Genomic DNA, 26998 nt, shown 5'->3' with positions numbered 1-26998 from the left:
GCCAATGAGAATTGTCCCCTTGGCAATTAAGACCCGCCCCCAAGCCAAGTTCTGAGGGAGGGCCGGTTATCGGCTTTGTGTCACAGAAAGCTGCTGCTTGACTAGACGTGCTTTTGCTCTCCAAGTGGTAATGGACTAGCTCAGGTTTTCCTTGATGCCTACAATTGTCCAGGACTGACATTTTCTTGAGGCATTGATACCCTAAAACATGGAGCACTTCCGCAAGACAGTGGTTCCTCACTTTCTCACTAAACTCTGGGTGTTAGTAGGTAGACTCCACTCTCTTGGACCATGTGATTCGCTGGAGCAAGGTAAAAAGACTGCTGGGAAGAGGCGTGGTAAAAAAGAAAAGGATGTGACTTCAGAAATGGTGCATTATTAGGGTGTGAGAAATCTTCAGACAGGTTAAAGGACACAGGAACAGGAAGTTTCTGCGACCCCTACAGCCCTTTGTTGGATACTCTGTTCCTTAAGATGACGAAGCCTCACTTCACCTCATTCTGTGACTCCTGGCAAAAAGTAGTTTCGTTTTGCTCTTTCTTTCTTTCTTCCTTTCTTTCTTTCTTTCTTTCTTTCTTTCTTTCTTTCTTTCTTTCTTTCTTTCTTTCTTTCTTTCTTTCTTCCTTCCTTCCTTCCTTCCTTCCTTCCTTATTCATAAACATATATAGTACGAGTAAAAAGTCACTCGGGGTAGGAGAGCTTCACCATAAAAATACGAGTGGCCGGATACTCCCGTTTTCCCGCCAAAATTCAAATTTGTAGGCGTTTGTTAGTTTTTATTCTATAGTACTTGGTATGGTCATGAGATCTTACAGTATGCTACATAAGTGCTCTACCACCGAACTAAACCACTAGCTCTTACTATTTGTTTCTTTGAAAGACGGGGTTTGACTATTTAGCCCTGGTTGACCTGAAAGTCACTGTGTAGATCAGGTTAGTAAACAGAGAAAGCTTTCCAGCCAAATGTACCTAAACTGTCAGTTTCTGAGAGAATTTGTGATACACCTCATTTTATCACTGGGACATCATTAACTATTCATTGAGTGAGCTGAGTGAATTACAAGTGTACTCCCCACCAAAGGGATTATGATTTATATTTAGCTTCTAATCATTCTGACTGGTGAAAAAGTCTTGTTGAATCTGTTAAGAGCAGACCAGGGCCAGTTCTCTAAAATAATAGTCACTTTGGCATTGCGTCCATTTGTTTTTGAGACAGACAGGGTCTCGCTCTGTAGCTCAGGTTGGTCTTGAATTCATGATCACTTTGCCTCAGCCTGCCCAGTGTTGGTAATACAAGAATATGCTACCACACTCTGCCAAGGTTAAATTTTTTTGTTAATAAAATGTCAAACTAAAATAAAAAGTGGTACAATGAATTCCCAAGTACCACAGCTAACTTCAAATAATGATCAATTCAATATCCAATCTTGTTCCACAAATAGCTTTTACTTGTAATTCATTTGAAGAAAATAATGACTATCATTTTCAATTTATAACTTCTTTATGAATGTAGCTTTTAAAATGTTGAAGTAAATATTTAACATTGAAATAAATAAGAGCTGGGATGCAGGTCAGGGGTAAAGCATTTATCTACCGTGTGAAAGCCTCTGGGCTCATCACCAAAACTACAAAAGTAGTGATAATAAGCTATTTATTAATTAAGTTAGCTCAGAGAGTTTAGAGATTAATCTTTCTATTCCTCTAAGCCTTACCCTCGGATTTTCATAGTTAGAAATTTATGTGAAGTATAAGGGTGCTATTTCCATATCATTTGTAGAAGACACTATCTCAAAGCAGAATTTTTTTTTAATTTTTTTTATTTTTTATTTTTATTTTTTTTTAGGAGCTGGGGACCGAATCCAGGGCCTTGTGCTCTACCACTGAGCTAAATCCCCAACCCCCTCAAAGCAGAAATTTTAATCCTCTGACTCTTAGACTCTTCCTAACTTCTGTTCTGCGGTGTTCCCTAAGCTTTGTGCGTAGAGGTTGTATTGCTGATGTATTAATTGGGTCTGAACACTAAACAGTCAGGTTTTCTACACATTTTGAAAAGTTGGGACTTTCTGTAATGCTGTCTGTTTACTAGAAAAAGGAGGGGGGTTGAGGCCAGCTACATTTATGTACAGCTATAGGGATAACTATCTAAAATTCAGTTTGAAATGGTAGTAGTTTAGTAAAATTGCAGTAGTAGATTCTCCTCTAGGGTCCATGACTTCCAACCATAGTCAATTGGTAAAGTTTATTGTGCCAGATAGGAACTCCTTCCTTCTGAGTGGGCCTTATATTCATTTAGATATCTGTTGGTTACTCCCAGAATTCAAATGCCAGTTTTCCTCTTCAGAATACCTTGCTATTATAAATGAGCATGGCCACTGATTGCTTCCTTCCCTTGGCAAATTGCATAGCATTTCTAGGAAGTGCTATGGAAGCTAGACCACAAGAAGGAGGTTTTCAGGTTAGATCCAGTTCAAATATTCTGAGTCCTATATCCTAAATGCTTGGACGTGTCAGCATTAAGGATATTATCTTCAACCTCTGAGAGGCAACCTCGAGCCACAGCAGCAGATAGATTCTTTTGGGAGTCACTTGAATTTCCTTATCAATAACTTGAAAGCGAGCTTCCTATGCTTGTCACTGGAGTTTTTGTTAGTCTCTGGCTTTGGGAGAACACTATCATATTTTATATGCGTTTTTTATAGAATTATAAAATAAAATAATAATAATTTGGTTCCCCATAGCCATTCAAATATATTAGTGTTGGTTTTTTTTCTCACCTCCTTCCATCTTCTTCTGAGTCATAAAGGTAGATGTCTCAAAAAGACTTTTGAATATTCTCTGCATCGATTTCCAGACTGGTTGCACCAGTTTGCAATTCCATCAATAGTGAATGAGGCATCCCCTTCTCCATATTCTAATCAGCATTTGTTGTCAATTGTTTTCTTGATCTTCATCATTCTGCCTGGGTGAATGGAATGGTCTTCACCAATGCTTTGTAAGGAATAAACAAGAGCAGCACAATTGGAAAACAGAAAACAAAATCACTAACAATATAAATAGGAAAGCAAAGAAGTTAAAATGTTATAATTATAAGAGGTTAGTACAGCCAAAATAATGCTATAAAAAAAGAAAACTGCTACAATAGTATATGTATGTACTTTATGTGTTGTGCTCTTTAAATAAGCAAAATGTACTCTTATTTTTATTAAGCATTGTATTTGTTTACATTTCAAATAATATCCCCCATCCTGGTTACCCCTCCACAATCCCTCCATTCCATTCCCCCTTTCCCCGTCCCCTTTGCCTCTCTGAGCGTGCTCCTGCACCCACTCACCCACTCCTGCCTCACCACTCTAACATGCCCCTATGCTGGGGCATCACACCTCCACAGGACCCAGGGCCTCCCCTTCCATTGACGTCAGATAAGACCATCCTCTGCTACATATTTATCTGGAGTCATAGATCCCTCCATGATGCAGATACTCACAGCCAACCCTCAGACTCAGCCCAGGGACCCCAATGGAAGAGCTAGGAGAAGGACTAAAGGAGCTGAGGGGATTTCAACCCCATAGGAAGAACAATATCTACTAACTGGATCATCCAGAGCTCCCAGGGACTAAACCACCAAGCAAAATATATTCCTTTTTTTTTCCCTCATTCATTAGTCTATTCACCCTATCATGTTTTCTTACACATAAACACAAGTCATAACAGATTTGTGCTGAATATTTGATAGTCATTTAAGTCTCTTCCCACGTCATCAAAACTTCTCTGACTTTTTTCTTCTGTGAAAATAACAAGTTGTTCGTTTGTGGCACATCCCCATGCCTGTGATTTGCAGTAATGTAGGACCAGTTTACCATCACTGCCAGAACACTCATATAGAGTCCCAACTTCTTGATCTGGGGAAGGGGCAACATAAATAAACAACTGCTCCGAGGCCAGCAGTCTGAGGAACTTTCGGATAAAGTCGATGAGAGCTTGGACGGTCCGGGGCCCCTCCACAACCCATTTCTTTGTTTTCATTATGGGAGATGTCAATTTTTTTCTTGGTGTCTCCGGGAGGATCCCCCTTACCGGGCGAAACTGCAGCTGAAGACGGGGGCTCTGGGGTGGCTGTTTCCGGGGAGAGCTCCTAAAGACTCTCGCCCCCGCAGCAGCCAGAGCCGCGGGGAACTGCAGCACAGCTTCTGGGCCTTCGGCCATCTTGCTTGCTCGCAAAATGTATTCTTATATACAATGGTACATAAACAGAATATTTGCTTATTGGTGTATAGAATGAAAGCTCTGTTTTGAATATTGAAGATGGATAAAATTTGTTTGTCATGGTGATTTTAGTATGCTATTTAACAATGGTGCAAGAAAACATGGATTTTTGAAAATGATTTATACTGTACTTCTTCAGTTAGGATAGTGGATACTCTAGCATTTTTTTAATCTATTACCATTTATTTTTAATTATATGTATGTAGCCTATATGCATATGTGTGTTTCTGTTTATGTATCATGTGAGTATGGTTGCCCATGTAGTCCCGAAGATTTCAAACCCCTGAATAGGAGTTACATGTGATCATGAACTGCTGTATATGGGTGTGCACTGAGAAACAAACTTGGTTCCTCTGCAAGAACAATAAGTGTTCTTAACTGCCAAGCCAATTCTAGCTCCAGATATTGTTTTTTATAATGAATATAGAATTACAAAACGAAGAATGCTTCTATATCTTAGCAACATTGAAATGAGATCCATTTTTCAGTTAGTTTTTACTAAGACATTCCAATATTGTTCTGCTCACTCAAAGACTGTAACTTCAAGTTGTGTTAACATGTTCACAAAGTGTTACGATCATCTCCACAATTTTAGAACTTTTTATCATTCCTGAAATAAATCTCTGTCCATTCACAGTAATTCCCCAGTGTGGAGTCATAGTTAAATGAAGGCCACCCTTGTTTCAATAACACTCTGTTTCAGCTCCAAATCTAAATTGCTTGAACACTGTCCTACGGGAATATTCAAAAGGTATCTTTTCCAACAAGAAAGCTATTTTAGTGGTGGAGCAATTCTTATTAACTGTGCTGTGTGAGACTGATAAGCAATTACTGCCTTTGGTGGAAATCTTAACCTTTCCTGTAAACTCTCTATATGTGGTTGTTTGAATGAAAAATGCCCTCCATGGACTTGAGCATTTGAACACTTGGTTCCTGTGTGTTGTCACTGTTGACAGCGGTTTAGGAGGCTCAGAGTCCTGGAGGAAGTATGCCATTAGGAACAAGGTTTGAGGTTTCAAAGTCTTACCCACTTACTCTAATACTCTCTACATCACCCATCATGTTTGTGGTTGCTTTCTGCTTTATCTTTTATGCCTCCCTGTCCTGATGGTCTCTTAACTCTATGGAGCTGTGAGCCCAAAAAATTCACCCTTTTGTAATTTGCCTTGGTCATGGTGTTATGTCACAGCTACAGGAAAGGAACACAACACACACACTCACACACACACACACACACACACACTCTCTCTCTCTCTCTGTCACACACACACACACACACACACACACACACACACACTCACACACACATACACACACAAAAAAACCTTTAGTTCGAGCATTGTTACAGCTCATGTACATCATGAAAATATTCTCCAATTAGGCAAAGCAGTGTCTTTAGCCAACAAGAATCAAAGGCCCTTTGTCTTTAATGTGAGTTCACTACTTGTCCTCCAAGTATATTTTTCTTATCTGAAAACATAAAATCAATTCTATCCATCATTTATAAGTTATGAGTCTCAGCTAGTTATTAAATTACTAGGCATGATGACGCATTTTAATTGAGCCCAAAGTCCTTTAGTAGTATCAGACTTAAAGATCAGTAGATGTTTGTTTGCCAAGCTTCACTTAGGTCATTTTTAAAAAACCAGAGTACCCATTGATTCTGTAGAGTATATTTAATATGGCATTCTTTGTTAGCAATCTCCTGATTTTCTCCACTTCTTTAGGCAAGAAAAGACAAGAAATTATTATAGATGCTTTGCTCTTTTGCGCTTGCTATCATATACAGTTCTGATCTCACAATGTACATATTTTCTAAGTTTTCCAATGCTGGGAATCAAATGTAGGACCTTGTGCTGCTGGACAGACCACCACCACTGAGCTCATCTCCAGACATCACTATTTTTTTTCAGTACTATCTTATTGTATACAGATATTTCTCTTAAACTTGTGATCCTCTTGCTTCTGTCTCCCAAGTGCTAGATGACATATCTGATAACAGTTCCAGCTAATTATCTGTGTTTTATATTTGAAATAATTTTAAGTTGTTATACATAGTAACTTCATAATACGAAAATTATGACATTATGTAGTATGCCATTATAGTTTGTTCTTATTTATCTCCTTCTTACTGCTTTACCTTGTTCTCTAAGCCTCCTCTTGCGAGTCCCTTCTCCAATTCTGCTTTCACGTACCAGTGGTCTTTCTCATACATAGGTTGTTCTCACTACTCACTTTAATTCTCAAAAGGCTAAAGACAGAGTAAAAGAAAATATGTGGTTAACTTGAAACATACATCATTAAATTTTCTTTCATTTCATTATGTATTATTATCAAGCCTTTAACTATTCAGAAACTATTCATCCAGTTTATAGATAATGCACTCTGACATTTTCAAACTTTCTGATCTTTTTCAGTTGAGGTGTTTGTTTGTTTGTTTGTTTTGTATCCCCACAAAAGTTGATCAAGAAATAGAATAATCTCATATTTTACAGATATTTTCTGGCATCTTTCGTAGTCTCTGAAGTATAGTCAGTTGTGGGAAAACTAAGATGGTATAGATTCTGGTCGTATATTAAGTGAGTTTATAAATAGTCATGAGTAGCAAAGCCAACTTAAGATAACCCCATCTTCCTAAAATTCACATACACTCTATTAGAATGACTTAGGGCTCCCACCAATGACTACAAGAAAAAGTGCTAATCTCAGATAGTATCCAGGTAAAAAAATGTGTGTGTGTGTGTGTGTGTGTGTGTGTGTGTGTGTGTGTGTGTGTGTAGTTAGGTAGTCAGTCAGACAAACTACCTGCCTAATATTTTTATATAAGAGACCTTTTCTCAAGAGAATAAGGTAGAGAAATAAAGCAAGACACTTAAAGCCCTGTTCTGAGTTCCAGAAGCACATGCATAGCCCCACACCACACACACACACACACACACACACACACACACACACACACACACAGACACAGAGAGAGAGAGAGAGACAGAGACAGAGAGAGAGACAGAGAGAGAGAGAGAGAGAGACAGAGACAGACAGAGACAGAGAGACAGAGACAGACAGACAGACAGAGAGACAGAGACAGAGAGACAGAGACAGACAGACTTGATGGTTTGGGGGATTATTATGAGCCATGTCACCTCTAAAGAACTAATCGATGAAGATTCCTATGGGTAAATAATGGACAAGAGGAGCTTTTTTCCTAAATCTTAGCTGAACTAAGGAATCAAGTTTTAAAAACTAGACATTTAAATTAATTCTTTTATGACCTAACTAAAATTTAAATTTATAATTTAAGAGAATGAACAGCATATAATATTGTGCTTTTTGCTTATTTTAAAATAAGTTTTGTTACAGTCTAATTTTTAGAATGTAAGCAAAGTAGTTACAGTGTCATCCATTGATACCTATTGTTAACAGTTTACATAATACTGTTTTGTATATGTGAATATCTTTTGTGGGGATCAGGGATGCTAAGAATCAAATCTAGGATGCAAAAAATCGAGTCCTAGATCTATATTATTATCTCATAGTAAATTTATTAAATGTTTCATTTTATACCTTTTGAAAATATGTCTTTCTCATTTAAAATATATCATAAGCATTTTCTTTCACTAAATCTTGTTATATAGTTAATTTTATCACTGAATAATATTCATTTATATAGATTTAGTTATTAAATTAGTATTACAGCAGTTTCTAATTTTTGAATTCTATATACAAATACTTATATAACTGTTATTGGTAAGTATTAGCAAATATCAGTAATTATTCTTTATACAATCTGGAATTAGAATTTCTAAGCTAAAGAATGAGTATTTGGGGACTTTGAATATTTACTGTTAGTAATATTAAGAAAATTTCAATCCTGACATTATGAATTTCTGTTTATCTGAACTCTTGCTAATTTACACACAGTGGAGATTGATATCTTATTTAGTCTTTGTCAATTTGATAGATGAAACATTATGTCTCTTTGTAGTGATTTACAATTTAAACACTTTTCTTGAAAACATAATTGGTGTCTTGGTTTTCTGTTCCTGTGATAAAATATCTTGAAAACAGGCGACTTAAGGTAAAGGATGTTTATGTCATTGTAGAGTTTAAGGTCACTGTCCATCGTTATGGAGAAAGTCACAGTGGCAGGAGCTTGAGGAAGCTAGTCACATTGCATCCATAATAAAGAAGCAGAGTAACATGTGAATGCATGCATGCTTCTCTGCTCCTGCCCTCCCCTGGTACAGCCCAGGATCTTTGGCTCAGGGAATGGTCCTACCTACAAATAAGAGGTTATCTTCTCATATTATTTAACACAGGACAATCCCCTCTATAGATATGTTCAGAGGTCCATCTCCAAGGTGATTCTAGATTTTGTCAGGTTGACAACTAACACTAAATATTTCAGTTGACTAATTTTTTTTAGGTTTTAGAATTTTATTTCATTTATTATTTTTTCTTTTTTTAAATTATTTTATTTTTTTATCCTTATTAACTTGAGTATTTCTTATTTATATTTCAATTGTTATTCCCCTTCCCGGTTTCCAGGCCAACATCCCCCTAACCACTCCCCACTCCCCTTCTATATGGGTGTTCCCCTCCCCATCCTCCCCCCATTGCCGCCCTCCCCACAACAATCACGTTCACTGGGGGTTCAGTCTTGGCAGGACCAAGGGCTTCCCCTTCCACTGGTGCTCTTACTAGGTTATTCATTGCTACCTATGAGGTCAGAGTCCAGGGTCAGTCCATGTATAGTCTTTAGGTAGTGGCTTAGTCCCTGGAAGCTCTGGTTGGTTGGCATTGTTGTTCATATTCATGTCTGGTTTTGCCCAAGTTTCAGGAAAAAAAGTTTCCTTGGTCTTGGCTGACTTAAAATTCTCAGTCTTCCTGCTTTTGCCTTCCAAGTGCTGGGATTAAAGATATAATTCTAACATATCTGTTTTTGCTTGTTTACATTTAATTTGTAAGGAATTTTTGGACATATACTTTCATAATTAATCCATTACATTTTCTTTCATGTTATTTATTTTGCTCATATTTTGTGTCTTTATGGTATATTTCCCCCATAATAAAGAATTGAAACCAGAGCCTCATGCATGCTATAAACACACTCAACTAGTGAGTTAATATTTCCAGTGTGGAGAATTTTATACTTTGGGCTTTAATTTTTCACATTTGGGGTTCATGAGGTATTATTTTGATTTGTTGCTTTGGTGAAACCTTACTTTTTCCTGGTAAATAAACTACTTTTTTGGTTTTTCTTTGTTAAAAGGATGGTCACAGCTTTCAGATTGTGAATGAAGAAACCTTTGCCAAAAGAAGTATACCAAAATATAAACATAACAAAATAGCCAAGCTTTGTTTCGACAGCTCAACATGTAAGTATGATTTATTTTTTTACAAGTATTTTTATTTGTCATAAAGCATCCATTTTATTTTCAATGAACAAATATAAATGCAAGTTGAGTGAAAGCTTTTACTATAGTATATTATTTATATTTAAACCGTGCTTTGCTTTTTCCATTGACCGAAGTTTTATCTTAATTATTTTCTATTGATGCTATAAAACAACTTATTTATTAAAAAAAATCATTTGAGTCTTACAGTATCATCATAATGGGGATCATGGCAATAGGCAGGCAAACATGGAATAGGACAGTAGCTGAGAGCACACAGCTTGAAACACCATCACAAGGCAAAGAAAGATAACTGGGAAGAGTAGGCTTTTGAAACCTCAAATCCTACCCCCAGTGACATACATCCTCCAAAGAGGCCACATTTCATAATCCTTCCCAAACTGTTTCACCAACTAGGGACCAAGTATTCAAATATATGGTGAGCATTCCCCCCACACCTCCACATCCAGCAACTGCAGATTTTCATTTATTCTCCTGGAACTCTGGCCCTCTCTCCTGTCCCTCCCACACCTGATCCTAAACCAGCCCATTCCTCTCCTCATCACCTCTCCCATCCAATTCTCATCCATCCTCTTTAAATAAGTATAAAAGTGAAGTGAAGGCCCAGTGAGATGGCTCAGTGCATAAAGGTACTTGTCTCCAAGCCTGATGACCGGAGTTCAATTCCTGGAACCAATATGGTGAAATGAGAGAACTCCTCTTACCTGTCTTCTGATCTCCACATGTATGCTGTGGAGTGCATGTACACACATAAGAAGGGAAGAAAGGGAGAGAGGGAGGGAGGGAAGAGAGAGAAAGAAAACGTGTGGTACAACATATATTTCTATGTAGTCACCCACTTGACTACAAGTCTAACATCCGTCTATTTGTGACCACTAGTCTTGCCTCAGGTCAGAAGTTTTCTGTAAGTTCTTACTTACATGGCTGTACATGCAGAATCTTTCTCTATGTGGTCTCTTTTCTGGAAAAACATTCAGATTCTCTTTATGCATATTCACATATAGATTCTGAAACATGCAGTCACTCGTGTAGGTTCATATTTGAATTTTATCTGCCTTCATTCATGCATGAGTATTTTTATTCTTGTTATTAATTAATTTTCAAGATAGATAACACTGGCCATCTATATTTTGTCGGTTCTATTATAAATATACTTGAAATATTGCCATCTATACATAATGAATGTTTACCTCTTGTATGTTCCCAAGTACATGTTATAATTGTGAATGGATTTGTATTTCCTGGTTTGTTATTTGCTTACAAACAAAATATTTTATTTCACTGACTTATAAATCCTCCACAGAACTTGGCACAGCAGTTATGTTTGATTAAATGGTGTTCATTAAATGGTGTTCATGTTTGTAAAGTGTGAAGGGCTCTAGAAGGCAAACATGGCTTTGGCAGGTCTTGCCCTTCCCCCATTTCTCCTGCCCTGCTAGATTGTTAGATTGTATTTCTAAAGATAACCACAAAAGTCTGTTCCCTTACTTGGCATTTCTTCCTCCTGAACTGACCACCAAGGCCCAGCTATGAAAATCCTGAAGCAATCAAAATCTGCCTTTTGAGTACCCTAATTAGCATGCCCATTCAAACTAACCTAATTCATCCTAGCAAGGAGTTTCCCTTTTTCTCTTTACCAACTAACCAGAAACTACCTTTTGCTTATGGGCTATATCTGTCTTCTAGCAATCCAGAGGCAGTCCTTTGTCTCTGCAGGGCAAATAGCACCCCCATCTCCTTTGTTTATTTTCTATTCTCCCTTGAGCTATGTCTCCTGTTTATGTCTTTTATTATTCCCTGACTTTTGATCCTCTGTGGCAAATAAATCTTCTTTGTGCTGAAAACTTGGTCTTGAGGTATCCTGTGCCAATTCCAGTTCTTTAAAAATGGATAATTGATAAGGATACTTAAAGTTATAGATTCAGGTAGCCAGAGACTGTGTTAACTAGTTTGTTTGTAAGTATGCTGTAAAAGGAAAGGAATTGTACTTATCTTGTAAAAATACGTTTTTATGAGAAAAATAAGAACCTTTATATGATTACCTTTATGTTATTTGCTTTAATGAAGGATTTAGAGATTGGAAACAAAAGTTAAACTCAAAATGATGGAAAAATAATCCTTCAGAAAGTAATTCTTGAAATAAATGTTGCCTTTTAAATCATATTTGGGCAATTTTATGCTCTTAATTAAGTACAGATAAGTACATTAAGCTATGTTTAACCTCATTACTTCACAGGCACTGGGGGTAGCCATGCTCTTAACTGAAGATGTATTCTATGACCCTCCTCACCTCTTAAGATCTTATTTCTCCTCTCATGAACCTTCCCATTTTCCTTTACTCTACAGATATTCTCTCCCATATATATACAAAAATTCAAAAAGTAGGACCTAGGGTCTACATGACCAAAAAAGTATTGTTTCTCTTCTCAGCTTCAGTTATTGGCTTTCATATAATATTTTTCAGTTCTGTCCATTTGCCTACAGATTTTATAATTTCTGTTTTGGATTAATAAAACTCATATATATATATATATATATATATATATTACATTTCCATTGTCCATTAAACAGTTGGTGGACATTTAGGCCGATTCTTCTTACTTCCTACTGTGACTAGAGCAGTTATGAACATGGCTACCCAGGAATCTTTCTGATAAGATAGAGTCCTTTGCATATATCCCCAGGAGTCACCTAGCCATATCATATATAGTTAGACTTTTAGTTTTCCTGAAAATTTCCATAATGACTCTGCCAGTTTGCATTCCTACTAACAGGGAATAAGGTTTTTTCTTTCATTATATCCTCACCAGCATTTGTTGTAATATGTTTTCTTGATAACTATTCAGAATATGGTTAAAGGGAGTTTTAACAGCTTTAATTCTCATTGTCCTAGCAGCTAGGGATGTTGAACATTTAAAGATCTCATTTAGCATTTTGAACTTCTTTTGGAACTCTTTGTTCAATTCTGTAGCTTCATTTTTTTATTGATTGTTTTCTTGTTGTTTTGATTTTTAAATCATTTGTAGATTCTGTGTATTAATACTCTTAAATACACTATTGGTAAATTTTTTCTCTCATGCTGAAGGATGCGGCGTCACATAAAGAACTTTTTCTTTTGCTGTACACTCGGTTTTGTTTGTTGATTACCACCCTCATGTTGTGAGTCACTGCAGTCAGATTCACAAAGTCTTTATCTGTGTTTATTATTTATAGTGCTTTCTCTAATTTTTCCTCTAGCTGTTTCGGACTTTCATGTTTTTACATTGAACTCTTTGATCGATTTGGAGTTGATTTTTTTTTGTTCAAAGTGAGAGATAATATGCTAAATTCATTTGCTTATATAGAGCTATCCAATCTTCCCAGCAACATTTATAAAATAAGCTTGCTTGCTTCTGAGAATATTTTTGTTAGCAATGTTGTCTAATCATGTGTCTGTCGCTGTGTGAGTTTCTATGTGGATCTTCTATTAGTTTCCACTGATTTGTTTGTGTATGTGTCCCAATACTCTGCTTGTTTTGTTGCTGCTCCTCTGTAATATTATAAAATGAGGTAATTACTTTTTTCCTAGTGTTGTTTAGTGTAGCTGAAGTATTATGAATATTAAAATAATTTTTAAGATCTTTTTCTACTTCCGTGAAGAATGATATTAGAAATTTGATAGGGGTTGCAGTCTATAAATTGCATTTGGTATGATGACCATTTTCACAGAATGGGTTCTTCTAATCCATGAGTATGAAAGGTAATTTCATCTTTTAATGGCTTCTTTTTCTCTTGAATATTTTCAGATTTTCACATTACAAGCCTTTCATTTTCTTGGTCAGGTCTATTTCAGGATTGGTGCAGGACTTGTCAACAGTTGTGAATAAGATTGCTTCCCTATTTTCTTCAGGATATTTGTTATAGGCATGTAGGAGAACTGCTGACTTAGGGGTTAATTTTTGTATCCTGACATTTTGCTGAAAGTGTTTCAGTTCAAGTTTTGGGAGGCATGTTTACTGTCTTATGCACAGAATTATATCATCTGCAAATAAGGATAAGTTTATCTCTTCCTTTCATGTTTTGTATGGTTTTGTTGGCTTCTTCTTCTCTTATTGTTTTTGCTAAGAATTTCAATACTACACTAAGAATGGAGAAAGTATTTTAGGATCCCACACTGCCTCACCTCAAGCTAGCACCCATTTCTTCCTGTGTCCTGGGCTATCTGATAAAGAGATCTCCTCATCTCAGCTCTTCAACTGTTGGGAATGACCACAGATGCCCAGGTCACTACCCAACCTCAGAACTCTCTGTAACTACCCAAGAGGACCTTATAAGGGACCCATTTCCAGCAGATTATCATTCATAACTCAGCAGAATCATCAGTCCTAATTGATGAGGAGTGAAAACAACTTCCATGATAAAAACAGATCCAAAAAATGTGTAACTCCCATAGAAGCCTAACAGATACAGAGCCAAGCAGGCTCTATGCTTGCTGCTTCAATCTCTGAGTTCATATAGACTTTTATCCATTGATATAGAGGCCCTTGACCTCCTGCTGTCCTCCATCCCTCTTGTTCATAAACACTTTCTGCCTCCTATTCTGATGGGTTTCATGAACCTCAAAAAGAGGGATTTGATGCAGACATCCCACTTGGAACTATGCGTTCCAAGGTGTCTCCCTCTCCCTCTCCCTCTCCCTCTCCCTCCCCCTCCCCCTCTCCCTCTCCCCCTCTCCCTCTCCCTCTCCCTCTCCCTCTTCCTCTCCTCTCTCTCTCTGCTTTGCTTAATGTCTGCCTGTTGGTCTCTGCATTTGTTCTCATCTGCTGCATGAGGAAGTTTCTCTGATGTTGGCTAGGTAAGGACACTGATCTAATTGTATAGCAGAATATCATACATAATTTTATTGTTATTTTTTAGACCAGTAGTATTTGGTTCTACCCTAGATCTCCAGGCTATCTAGTCTATGGTTCTTAGTTATACAAGCAGTATTGGGTATGGGTTTCATCTCGTGGAGTGGGCCTTAAGTCAAATCAGATATTGCTTTTTGCCACCACTGCCCTAGCATATTTTGGATGCAGGACAGATCAGAAGTTTTATGTCTGGGTTGGTGGGTTGGTGTTTACATTTCTTTTTTCTTTTGGTAGCCTGCAGAGTACCCACATCAAAGGCAACAGACCATAGAAGTGAAGGTTCTATATAGGCATCAGCTCAATATCTCCAAGTTCAATGAGTTGTATGGATACTGTCATTGGCAATGAGTCTTGCTGTTGGTTTGTAGAGAGCAATCTACTATCTTGGTAACAGCCTCAGTTGTTTAGGGATTTTCCTGGGACCCCTTCGGCCAATAATTCAATTGTGTGTAACCTAGTCCTGGTACTGCAAGCTTCATTTGGTGACAAGAGATTGCTTGTTAGGCCTCTGTCTTCCACATTATTTGGAGACTTCATTACAATAGCCTTAGCTTATTTTAGGAAGTTTCCACTGCACTGGGTTTTCAAATCATGCCTCAAATTCCCCTCAATTCTAGCTGTCTTTCTCTGCAATCCCCCCATGACCAGATTGTCCCTTATTCTCTCCACTTAATCCTCACATTCCAGTTGCCCCATTCCCAGTCACCCCATAAAATCTATTTCATCCTCCCTCCTACAGAGCTCCACATAATATCCCTAGTCTTCTTCTGATATCTAACCTCTCTGGGCCTACTGATTGTAGCTTGGTTAGCATGTATTTAATTGCTAATATCCATACATAAGTGAGTAAATACCATATTTGTCTTTCTGGGTCTGGGTGACCTCATTCTGATTTATTTATTATGTTTCATCCATTTCCTTGAAAATTTAATGATGTCATTCTTTAACAGCTGAGTAACACTCCATTATGTAAATGAACAACATTTTCTTCATCCACTGTTCTATTGAGTGACACCTAGGTTGTTTTCAGTTTCTGGCTATTATGAATAGAGCAACAATGAACATGGTTGAGCAAGTGTCCTTGTGGTATGATCAAGAATCTTTTAGGTTTATGCCCAAGAGTTATAGAACTGGATCTTGAAGTAGATTGATTTTCATCTTTCTGAGGAACCACCATACTTAGTTCCATAGTGGCTGTAAAAGTTTGTACACCTACCAGCAATGGAGGAGTGTTTCCCTTGCTCCATATTCTTGCCAGCAGGAGCTGTCACTTGTGTTTTTGATCTTAGCCATTCTGGCAGTATAAGATTGAATCACATAGTAGTTTAGATTTGCATTTACTTGCTGGCTTAGGACATTGAACTTTTCTTTCAGCATTTCCCAGCCATTTGAGACTATTCTATTGAGAACAGTCTGTTTATATCTGTACCCCATCTTTTAATTGGGTTATTTAGATTTTTGATACCTAGTTTCTTGAGTTCTTTATGTATTTTGAATGTTCACCTTCTATTGAATGTGGAGTTGGTTTAAAATAAAAGCTTAGGCCACTGTTTTGTCTGATGGACAGTGTCCTTTGCCTTGCAGAAGCCTTTCAGTTTTATGAGGTCCTGTTTATTAATTGTTGATCTTCCTGCCTGTACTGTTGTGGTTTTGTTCAGAAAGTTTTCCCTTGTATCAGTGCATCTATCATGTTCAGTGTATCTGGTTTTATGCTGAGATCTTTGATCCGTTTGGACTTGAGTTTTGTGCAGGATGATAAGTATAGATCTATTAGCATTCTCCTCCATGCAGACGTCCAGCTTCACCAGCACCATTTGCTGAAGATGCTGTCTTTTTTCTAGCTTGTATTTCTGGCTTCTTTATCAAAAAACCGGGTATCCACGGGTGTATGAATTTATGTCTAGGTTTTCAATTCAATATCATTGATCAACATGCTGTTTTATTATTATAGCTCTATCGTACAACTTGAAATATAGAATACATATGGAATACCTCCCCAGAGAAGCAGTTCTTTTGTTAGTCAGGATTGTTTAAACAGTCTTGGGATTTTTTTTTTTTTTTGCGATTCCTTTTTTCGTTTCTTTTTTCTTTTTCACACTTTATTCTCTTTCAGTATTTTCCAAATGAAGAACATAGCACTAAAAGAAGAGAGAAATCCAAATACTGTAGTGTTACTCCCACTTGGAAATAAATAAGTGAGATGTTGTGGTCTCTTGGCATTTAGTCATTGACTGGAAAAAATTGGAATCTGTTGGTTCAAATGAGGTTTCAATATTAATATATTAAGATACACGTGCATATGAACTATCTTTGTTTACTTGTTCTCTAGAGTCCCTGACAAGTTATGTACAGGCAATTTAAATTAAGTTCTCAAATTCTGGAGCGGGGAAGACAACTCAGTTGGTAAAGTCCTTGTGCAAGTGGGAGGAAATGCGTTCCGATTACCTGCACTAGCATAAAAGTCAGATTGCACGTATTCTATCTGAGCACTGTGGAGTAGAGATAGGCATAGCCAAGAAGCTCACACAGCCAGCCAGTTTAGACGGAAAAGCAAATTCTAAGTTCAATGAGAGATGCTACCTCAAAAACAGGGCAACATAAAGTGAAAGGGGGATTGAAGAAGACATCGTGGCATCAACCCCAGACTCTAAATGCTCACATACAGAAGACCAGGCCATCTCATTTCTCTGCATACACATACATGCCATAGACATAAAGAACAGTAAGAAGAGTTAAGAGTACCCACGTTTGAAATTAAGTTATTAGAGTATACTAATATTTTATGACATCAAACATTTTGAATATTACTTCCTTGTTCTAACCCTTCCAAATTCCCTATTAGAATCTATTCTGTGGCATTCCTTCTTATAATTAATTTTGATTTTTTTCCTTATCCTAGATGGTTTCCGAAAAGTGATTGCACTGCAGAGTGAAAAGACTAGCCTGGAGAATAAAATAACTATTGAATTTCAGCATCCACTTTTCAAAAGGGGAGAAGCCTTCCTTCTTGCAAACATTAAGCGAAAGGTAGGAAGAAGAACATTGTCATATAGTTTCCTTTCAGATTTACAGTGGCATTCAGTCCTTACATAATGTAAACCTTTTATGATTCTCTTAAGTCTTAGCGGGAAACTGCTGGAATCAGGAACTGCACTGCCAGGTGCTTTCTCACGTTGCTCTGCTCTGAACATGACCTTTAAGTATTACTTCATCTAAAAACATTATCTTTGTTGTGTTTTATTTTATTTTATCATGTCCTTTTTATTATGTAGATAGTGATATAACATCTTAGAAAATAAGCAGAGGAGGCTAGGCTACATTTTGAAATAGTAACTTGAACATTGAATTTTGATAAAACATACAAGCCCTATCTGCATAACCCAGATCTGATGACAAGTCAAAACTGGATCTAAAGAAGTAACATGCTTTTTCACTTGTAAGATGTCTGTGTGTTGGAAATTTATGTGAAACTTATCAGTATACTGGAAGTTCAGGACCAAAAACAAATACAGAGAGAGCATTTAGACTTTCACTAAGAATGTGGTTCTCAATATGTATTTTTGAATAATCTCTATGAGCCCTAAGATATTTTTTGGAGAACTATGAGATAAAGCTGTTTTCATAAAAAATAATTTTCCCATCTTTATTCTCTTATCACAGTTCAGTAATTTTAGGAATACATGATATTAGATTGCACAAGTATTCTCACTTTAATGTGAAGTACTGTGCACAATTTTGTAAATCTTGAATAAATAATTACACTTTTATCAATTCAAATTTTATTAAATTTATAAATACTTTCTTTTTTTTTTCTTTTTTTGGTTCTTTTTTTCGGAGCTGGGGACCGAACCCAGGGCCTTGTGCTTCCTAGGCAAGCGCTCTACCACTGAGCTAAATCCCCAACCCCTTATATATTCTTTCTTACAGGAACAAATTATATATTAAGCACATTCTCCTCCTTCAAACCCCCTAACCTTTTTAACCTTTAACCTTTCCTTTGCTCCGGATTACTCCACTTTGTTTTCCTGGAAAATTTCACTTTTACACTATGTGTGTGTATAAAATATACATATGATATAAATATTATATATTGTACATTATTCATATACATAAATATGTATATTCATATACCTTTATACATATATACATACACATATGTATATTTATGTTGTGACTATTTGATTTTTTTTTTCCGGAGCTGGGGACCCGAACCCAGGGCCTTAGCTTGCTAGGCAGCTCTACCACTGAGCTAAATCCCCAACCTCGATTTTTTTTTATATTAATAGATAATTTTTAAAATTTTATTTATTCTTTTTTTACACTCCAGATTTCATCACCCTCCTGTTCCACCCTTGATTGGTCCATATCCCATACCTCCTCCTCCACCTCATCTCCACGAGCGTGTCCCCACCTACCACCCACCACCCCATCAGACCCCTCCACTACCTGGGGCCTCCAGTCTCTTGAGGGTCAGGTGCATCTTCTCTGACTGAACCCAGGCCTGACAGTCCTCTGCTGTATATGTGTTGGAGGCCTCATCTCAGCTGGTGTGTGCTGCCTGGTTGGTGATCCAGTGTCTGAGAGATCTCGGAGGTCCAGTTCAATCAAGACTGCTTGCCTTCCTCTAGGGTGACCTTCCTCCTCAGCTTCCTCCAGCTTTTCCCCAATTTAACCACATGGGTCAGCAGCTTCTGTCTATTGGTTGGGTGCACATGTCTGCATCTGACTCTTTCAGCTGCTTGTTGGGTCTTTCAGAGAACAGCCATGATAGATTCCATTTTGTGAGCACCCCATAGGCTCAGCAATACTGTCAGGCCTTAGGGCCTCCTCCTGAGCTGTATCCCAGTTTGGGCCTGTTGCTGGACCTTCTTTTCCTCAGACTTTTCTCCATCTTTGTCCCTATAGTTCTTTCAGACAAGAACGAATATGGATCTGAGTTTTTGACTGAGAGATGGCAACCCCCTCTCTCACTTGATGCTGGAGGTGGGATTTCTGCTGGATGTGAGCTGTACAAGTTCCCTCTCCCCCCACTGTTGGGCATTTCATCTAAGGTCCCTCCCTTTGAGTCCTGAGAATCTCTTCCCTTCCAGGTCTCTGGTACATTCTGAAGGGTCGCCCTACCTCCTACTTTCCAAGGTTGCTTGATTACGTTCTTTCTGCTGGCCCTCAGGGCTTCAGTCCTGTTCCCATATACAACAACTGATCTTATTTCCTTCCTCCCCTTCCTGTCCCCTTTCCCACCCAGGTCCTTCTCTACCTGCCCCCTCCTGTGATAGCTTTCTTCTCCCTCCCAAGAGGGATTAGGCCCTTCACTTGGACCCTTCAGCTTATTAACCTTTTTGGGTTCTGTGGACTGTATCCTATGTATTCTATACATGTTTGGCTAATATCAATTTATCAGTGAGTATATACCATGTGTCATTTTTTGTGACTAGGTTACCTCCCTGAGGATAATATTTTCTAGTTCATTCCATTTGCCTATGAATTTCATGAAGTCATTGTTTTTAATAGCTGAGTAGTACTCCATTATGTAGATAGATACACCACATTTTCTGTATCCATTCCTCTGTTGAAGGACATCTGGGTTCTTCCCAGCTTCTGGCTATTATAAATAAGGCTGCTATGAACATAGTGGAGCATGTGTCCTTAATATGTTAGAGCATCTTTTGGGTATATGTCCAGGAGAGGTATAGCTGGGTCCTAAGGTCAGATTTTCTGAGGAACCTCCAGACTGTTTTCCGGAGTGGTTGTACCAGCTTGTAATCCCACCAGCAAGGGAGGAGTGTTCCTCTTTCTCCACATCCTCATCAGCATATGCTGTCACTTGAGTTTTTTTTATCTTAGCCTTTCTGACAAGTGTGAGGTAGTATCTCAGGGTTGTTTTGATTTGCATTTCCCTGATGACTAAGATGTTGAACATTTGAGTTCTTCTCAGCCATGTGAGATTCCTCAGTTGAGAATTCTCTGTTTAGCTCTGTACCTAGTTTTTATTTGGGTTACTTGGTTTTCTGTAGTCTAAGTTCTTGAGTTCTTTGTATATTTTGGATATTAACCATCTATCAGATAGAGGATTGGCAAAGATCTTTTCCCAATATGTTGGTTGCCATTTTGTCCTAATGACAGGGTCCTTTGCCTTACAAAAGCTTTGCAGTTTTAGGAGATCCCATTTGTCAATTCTTGATCTTAGAGCATAAGCCATTGGTGTTTTGTTCAGGAAAATTTTTCCAGTGCCCATGTGTTTGAGATGCTTCCCTAGTTTTTCTTCTATTAGTTTGAGTGTATCTGGTTTGATATGGAGGTCCTTGATCCACTTGGAATTAAGCTTTGTACAGGGTGATAAACATGGATCGATCTGCCTTCTTATACATGTTGATCTCCAGTTGAACCAGCAACATTTGCTGAAAATGCTATCTTTTTTCCATTGGATGTTTTTGGCTCCTTTGTCAAAAATCAAGTGACCATAGGTGTGTGGGTTCATTTCTGGGTCTTCAATTCTATTCCACTGATCTATCTGCCTGTCTCTGTACCAATACCATACAGCTTTTATCACTATTGCTCTGCAATACTGCTTGAGGTCAAGGATGGTAATTCCCCCGGAAGTTCTTTTGTTGTTGAGTATACTTTTCTAATATCCTGGGTTTTTTGAATTTGCAAATTGCTCTTTCTAACTCTATGAAGAATTGAGTTGGAATATTGATGGGGATTGCATTGAATCTGTAGATCGCTTTTGGCAAAATGGCCATTTTTACTATATTAATCCTGCCAATCATTGAGCATGGAAGATCTTTCCATCTTCTGAGATCTTCTTCAATTGCTTTCTTCAGAGGCCTGAAGTTCTTTTTTTTTTTTATTAATTTGAGTATTTCTTATTTACATTTGGTGTTATTCCTTTCCGGTTTCCACGTTAAACATCCCCTATCCTCCCTCCCCTTCTTTGGGTGTTCCCCTCCCATCCTCCCCCCCATTGCCACCCTCCCCCAACAATCATGTTTACTGGGGGTTCAGTCTTGGCAGGACCAAGGGCTTCCCCTTCCACTGGTGCTCTTACTAGGCTATTCATTGCTACCTATGAGGTTGGAGCACAGGGTCAGTCCATGTATAGTCTTTGGGTAGTGGCTTAGTCCCTGGAAGCTCTGGTTGGTTGGCATTGTTGTACATATGGGGTCTCGAGCCCCTTTGAGCTCTTCCAGTCCTTTCTCTGATTCCTTCAATGGGGGTCCTGTTCTCAGTTCAGTGGTTTGCTGCTGGCACTCGCCTCTGTATTTGCTGTATTCTGGCTGTGTCTCTCAGGAGAGATCTACATCCGGCTCCTGTCTGCCTGCGCTTCTTTGCTTCATCCATCTTATCTAATTGGGTGGCTGTATATGTATGGGCCACATGTGGGGCAGGCTCTGAATGGGTGTTCCTTCTGTCTCTGTTTTTAATCTTTGCCTCTATTCCCTGCCAAGGGTATTCTTGTTCCCCTTTTAAAGAAGGGTGAAAGCATCTCATTTTGATCATCCGTCTTGAGTTTCATGTGTTCTAGGCATCTAGGGTAATTCAAGCATTTGGGCTAATAGCCACTTATCAATGAGTGCATACCATGTGTGTTTTTCTGTGATTGGGTTACCTCACTCAGGATGATATTATCATACAGATCTTTCACTTGCTTGGTTAGAGTCACACCAAGATATTTTATATTATTTGTGGCTATTGTGAAAGGTGTCTTTTCCCTAATTTTTCTCTGTTTACCTGTGTTGTCCTGTACTACTTTCACGGAGTTATTTATGTCCTTCTTAAAGTCCTCTATCATCATCATGAGATGTGATTTTAAATCTAAATCTTGCTTTTTTGGTGTGTTTGGAAATCCAGTATTTGCTTTGGTGGGAGAACTGGGGTCTGATGATGTCAAGTAGTCTTGGTTTCTGTTGCTAAGTTTCCTGCGCTTGCCTCTTGCCATCAGATTATCTCTGGTGTTAGCTTGTCTTGCTATCTCTGTATCTCCTATCTCCTTTAGGCCTGTGTGTCAGCACTCCTGTATATCTGTTTTCTTTCAGCTGGATCTGGGAGTAGAGAGCTGCTCCTGGGTTTGTGTGTCCTGAGGCCACCAGGCAGGTCACTTGGAGCAAAAGAGTTGGGCTTACCTCTGCTCTCAGGTGTGTCAGCACTCCTGGCAACTGGCTTTCAGTCCTGCCACTGACTGCTCCTAGGTTCCTGTGCTCAGAGGGCACAGAGTGTACTAGGCAGGTTCCTCTTGGGTCAGGAATATAGGCAGACGTAGTTGTCTCCTCTGGGCTCTCAAGGATGTTCCACACTTTTGTTATTCCAGCTCCTCCGCCCCCCAAAGGGATTTGGATACAGAGAGCTGTGGGACTGGTTCAGTTCCAGGCTCAGGCAGAAACCAGATGACTGCTCCTATGTTCCTGTTTCCAGTTGGCACTAGGCAGGTTCCTCTTGCGCCAGGAATGTGAGCAGAAGTGGCAGTCTCCCCTGAGCTCTCAGGATTGTCCACGCTTCTGAGAATCCAGCTCTTTCCCCACAAATTGACCCTTTCTTATCTCCTTGTACAAAGCTCATGTCCAAGCAGATCAAGGACCTACACATAAAACCAGATACACTTTCATTTATTTTCATGAAGGTTTTTATTTCTATCTTGATTTCTCTCTTGGTCCAGTCATCATTCAGTATTTAGTTATTTAATCTCCATGAGTTTGTATATTTACTAGAACTTTTTTGCTATATTGTTGTTCAGTAGGATACTAGGAGTTATTTCCATCTTTTTTTAATTGGTAAAGATGTATTTTGTGTCCCAAGATGTGGTTGGTCTATGTATTACTATGTACTCCTGAGTAGAATATGTATTCTTTGGTGTTGGGTGGAATATTCTGTTATCTGTTTAAATCTATTTGACATATGATGTCATTTATTTCTGAGGTTTTTTTTTTGTTCAGATGATCTGTCTATTAGAAGAAGAGGGATATTTAAATCAGCTACAGTTATTGGACTGTTATTAATCTGTGTCATTAATATCAATCTTACACTACTTATGAAAGTTGGGTGCACCAGAGTTTGGTGCATGTGTATTTGGAATTTTGTTCCAGTTTGTTGTTCCTTTGACTTGAACGCTGTGTCCTTTTATCTCTTCTGATCACTTAGTGTGATGTCTGTTTTTATTAAGACATTAAGTTAGTAATGTCTGCTTCCTGGCCCCATTTGTTGACAACACTTTCCACAATTCTTTAATATTAAGGCAGTTCCCATTTTTAAATATAAAATGAGTTTCATATCGTAATCCATTCAGTGAGCCCATACCTTTTGTTTGAAGAGTTGGGGCCATTTATATTTGTAGTTATTATTAAAAGGTATATGCTGGTTGTATTCATTTTGTTGTTGTGTTCCTAGTTGTATATTGTGTGTCAGTAATTATATCTTCATTTTCCCCCCATGGCCTTTTAGCTATGCTCAATCCTCTCTTCAGCTCAAGGTATTGTTTCCAATATACCCTGTAGGGCTGGTTTAATGGATATAAATTCTGTTAGGCATTTTATACAGTAAGTTTTTTTCTCCTTCAACTCCAGCACATTGCTTTTCCAGGCACAGTAGTCTGGGTTGGTATCTGCATGTATTTACAACTTAGATTACATCATTTCATCCTTTTCTGGCTTTCAAAGTTCCCATTGAGAAATCAACTGTTATTCTGATATGTTTTCCTTTTTATGTGATGTGTGGCTTTTCTCTTGCTGCTTTCTCTATTCTCTTTCTGATATATATATAGTTTTAATGATAGGGGGTTTTATTGTTGTTGTTTCAATTGCTTAGGAAAAAACATTTTCCATCCTTTTACCATAAGAACTGTCATTTCTTTGGAAGGAACAAATCAGTAGATCCTGTTTTTAATGTAATCTTCTAGTCTTTGTCTTTTGACTAGGAAATTAATATCTGTCATAATCAGTTTATTGTTGAAAGATATATATTAATTCCTGATAATTTATTGTTTTTCTTTTGCAATATTTCAATTTGGTTTTTCTTCAATACTATATTTAGATTCTTCTTTCAGAAGGTATTTTTACTTTATTTTTTCCCTAAGCTATTTGTTTGAGTTTTCTTAGAATTCCTTCAGTTTATCTGTGTCTTCTTTGATTTCTTTGAACATGTTATAATTATATTTTTGGATCACTTAACTAAAATTTCACGTAAATAATTTCATGTCCCTATTCCACTGGACCTGTATCTCTGTACTGAAAACATAGTAGGTGGTTTTTCATGCTAAATTGTGATAAAAGATCTTATGCGAGTATAATTATGTGTTCAGCAAAATTATCCTCCAGAAATGAAAAGAAAATAAAGCTTTCAGAGAGACAGGCAGAGAGGGGCAGGGGTAGAGAGAGGCAGAGGCAAAGAGACAGAGAGACAGAGACAGACAGATAGAGAATATAAATTAGTTATCAGTAGACCTACCCTAGAAAAAAATTAAAGATCATTTCAAGACCATGGGTGACCACCAAAATGGCCACCTCATTCAAAATGCCTATAGTATAGGTATGATTCTCCATAGCTACATAGATTAATTTTAAGGTTTTATATGATAAATAATGGTGTATATTAATATAATCCATACAAACAAAATGTTCACCTAAATAATATGAGTATGAAATGGTCATAAGAAAAATGTACCATCAAAATAGACCAAATTTGGCAAATTTGGTTTTAAATACCAAGTTGAAATAGCCTTTATTTTAGTCACAGTGACCTCGGAATGACAGTTTCAATTCTAGGAGTAGAAAATGAAAAATGGTGCTTCAATGAGTCATTTTTCAATCACATTGAAAACATAGTCATTTTCCGACATCTCTGATTCTACCGAACACTTAATCTTCTTGGTCTAATTAAGAATAACTTCAAGACATATGTCCTGTGGAGTATTTAATTTGAGATTTAAATTTCTACATGGGGAACAGTGATTCTCGTATCTCACGAGTTAGTGAAAGTAATACTATGTAAAAGAGATACCATATTTTTATTTTAATTTCTTATACCTAAAAACAAAGACATAATTTTATGTAGCAATAGTTTGGTAGCTTTTATTCTATTAGTTTGGAATATATTTTAGAATATATACACATACTCTCTGAACACAAGATGTGTAGTTTATGACCCGGCTCATTGCTAATACAATTGCTTTCTCTTCTGAATCCTCACAAAATATATTATTATCTGCACTGTTCATTTACAGTTTACTACATACTGCTTTACATGGCCAGTGTTTGTAAAGTTGAAATATGCAATTTCTGTATGGTCTGTTAATTATACAGCATTGTTTCACAGATCAGCTTATTCTTCAAACACATTTACAGCAGGTCAAACAAGGTAGAAGTTTGTGTTTACAATGTGAAGTTTTCCTCTGAGGGGACAGGAATCTCTAGTTCCTATTCACAGATGTAGTATGACATGAAACTTCGATTTAGAATAATTGATAATGCTTTGTTTGTTTAAATAATTTTTGTTACTTCTCTCATTTGCATTAAAAATAATAAACTTTTTAATGCCCATGCTGTGAGATTCTGAATGAATGAAACTTTTTAAAGTTGCATTAACTATGAGGATAATGCATCGTATAGACCTTTGGAAACAATACACAACCAAATCATTAAAGCTCTTCTAATCATTACATGCAAAATTAATTTTCACATTATTATTTCCATTATTATGCATTAAGTTGTAGAACCATAGTATATATGGTGTGTCATTAAGAAAACATATAGTTTAATATGCTTACATCCCAGCAGGCCTAAAATGAATCTGTAATTTATTATGAGTTATTTTGGAGATGTAACCACACTGTAGATTACTCATGAGACATACCCACTCCCCAATTATACTCATAACCACTCCCAACAGGAAAATGGAGGGAAAGGTTCACACTTGAACTCTAAACTGAATGAGATGTGTTTATAACAAAACGTTTCTAAATTAATATACTCTTTGTCAAAGTCCCACATGATGCTATATAATATATTTGGTTAGATTACAGTACATACTCTAAATTGTATTTTTTGTCCCTATAAGGTATTGTCATTTCATTAGTGATAGAAAATCTGCTGTACTTAGAGTTTTTATTTTTCTTTTCTTTTTGGGGTGGATGAGGTATTTGGGGCCTGAAACTTAGGATTTCCTTTCTTCAGCCTCCAGAGTTCTGTGGTTATAAATGTGTTCCAGTACAACTATGATATATATTGGGGGCGGGGGACACATTTTGCCTACATAGCTGTCTATACACCATACACATGTAGTTCTTCCACAGGCCAGAAGAGGGTATCATATCTCCTAGGAGTTGAGTTACAGAATAACCTGGGTCCTGCGGAAGAGACACCAGTACTATTAACTGACAAGCCCCCAGAACTACATGTCTAATCTTCCAGGAGCTTTCAAGTTAGTGAAAACATACTAGTGTGT

At 37.5% G+C, this 26998-nt stretch overlaps 2 protein-coding genes across 2 annotated transcripts in view; one reads left to right on the top strand and one right to left on the bottom strand.

Annotated features, from left to right (window-relative positions):
• Positions 1 to 208: 208 nt before the first annotated feature.
• The window catches only part of LOC116888527 (heat shock factor protein 3-like), a 52775-nt gene continuing 25985 nt past the window's right edge, over positions 209 to 26998 (top strand). Inside the window, 4 exon segments of the mRNA XM_032889823.1 lie at positions 209 to 268; positions 270 to 311; positions 9533 to 9638; positions 17466 to 17593. Of these exon segments, the coding sequence (XP_032745714.1) occupies positions 209 to 268; positions 270 to 311; positions 9533 to 9638; positions 17466 to 17593 (336 nt within the window).
• On the bottom strand, positions 3875 to 4203 carry LOC116888528 (ubiquitin-like protein ATG12). Its single transcript, XM_032889824.1, is given in 3 exon segments — positions 3875 to 3924; positions 4039 to 4150; positions 4153 to 4203. Coding segments are annotated over 3 exon segments (213 nt in total).

The sequence above is a fragment of the Rattus rattus genome, chromosome X, assembly GCF_011064425.1.
Source record: "Rattus rattus isolate New Zealand chromosome X, Rrattus_CSIRO_v1, whole genome shotgun sequence".
In the NCBI taxonomy this organism is placed as follows: Eukaryota; Metazoa; Chordata; class Mammalia; order Rodentia; family Muridae; genus Rattus; species Rattus rattus.
The sequence above is the reverse complement of the archived record's forward strand: the minus strand, read 5'-3'. Positions and strand labels throughout refer to the sequence as shown.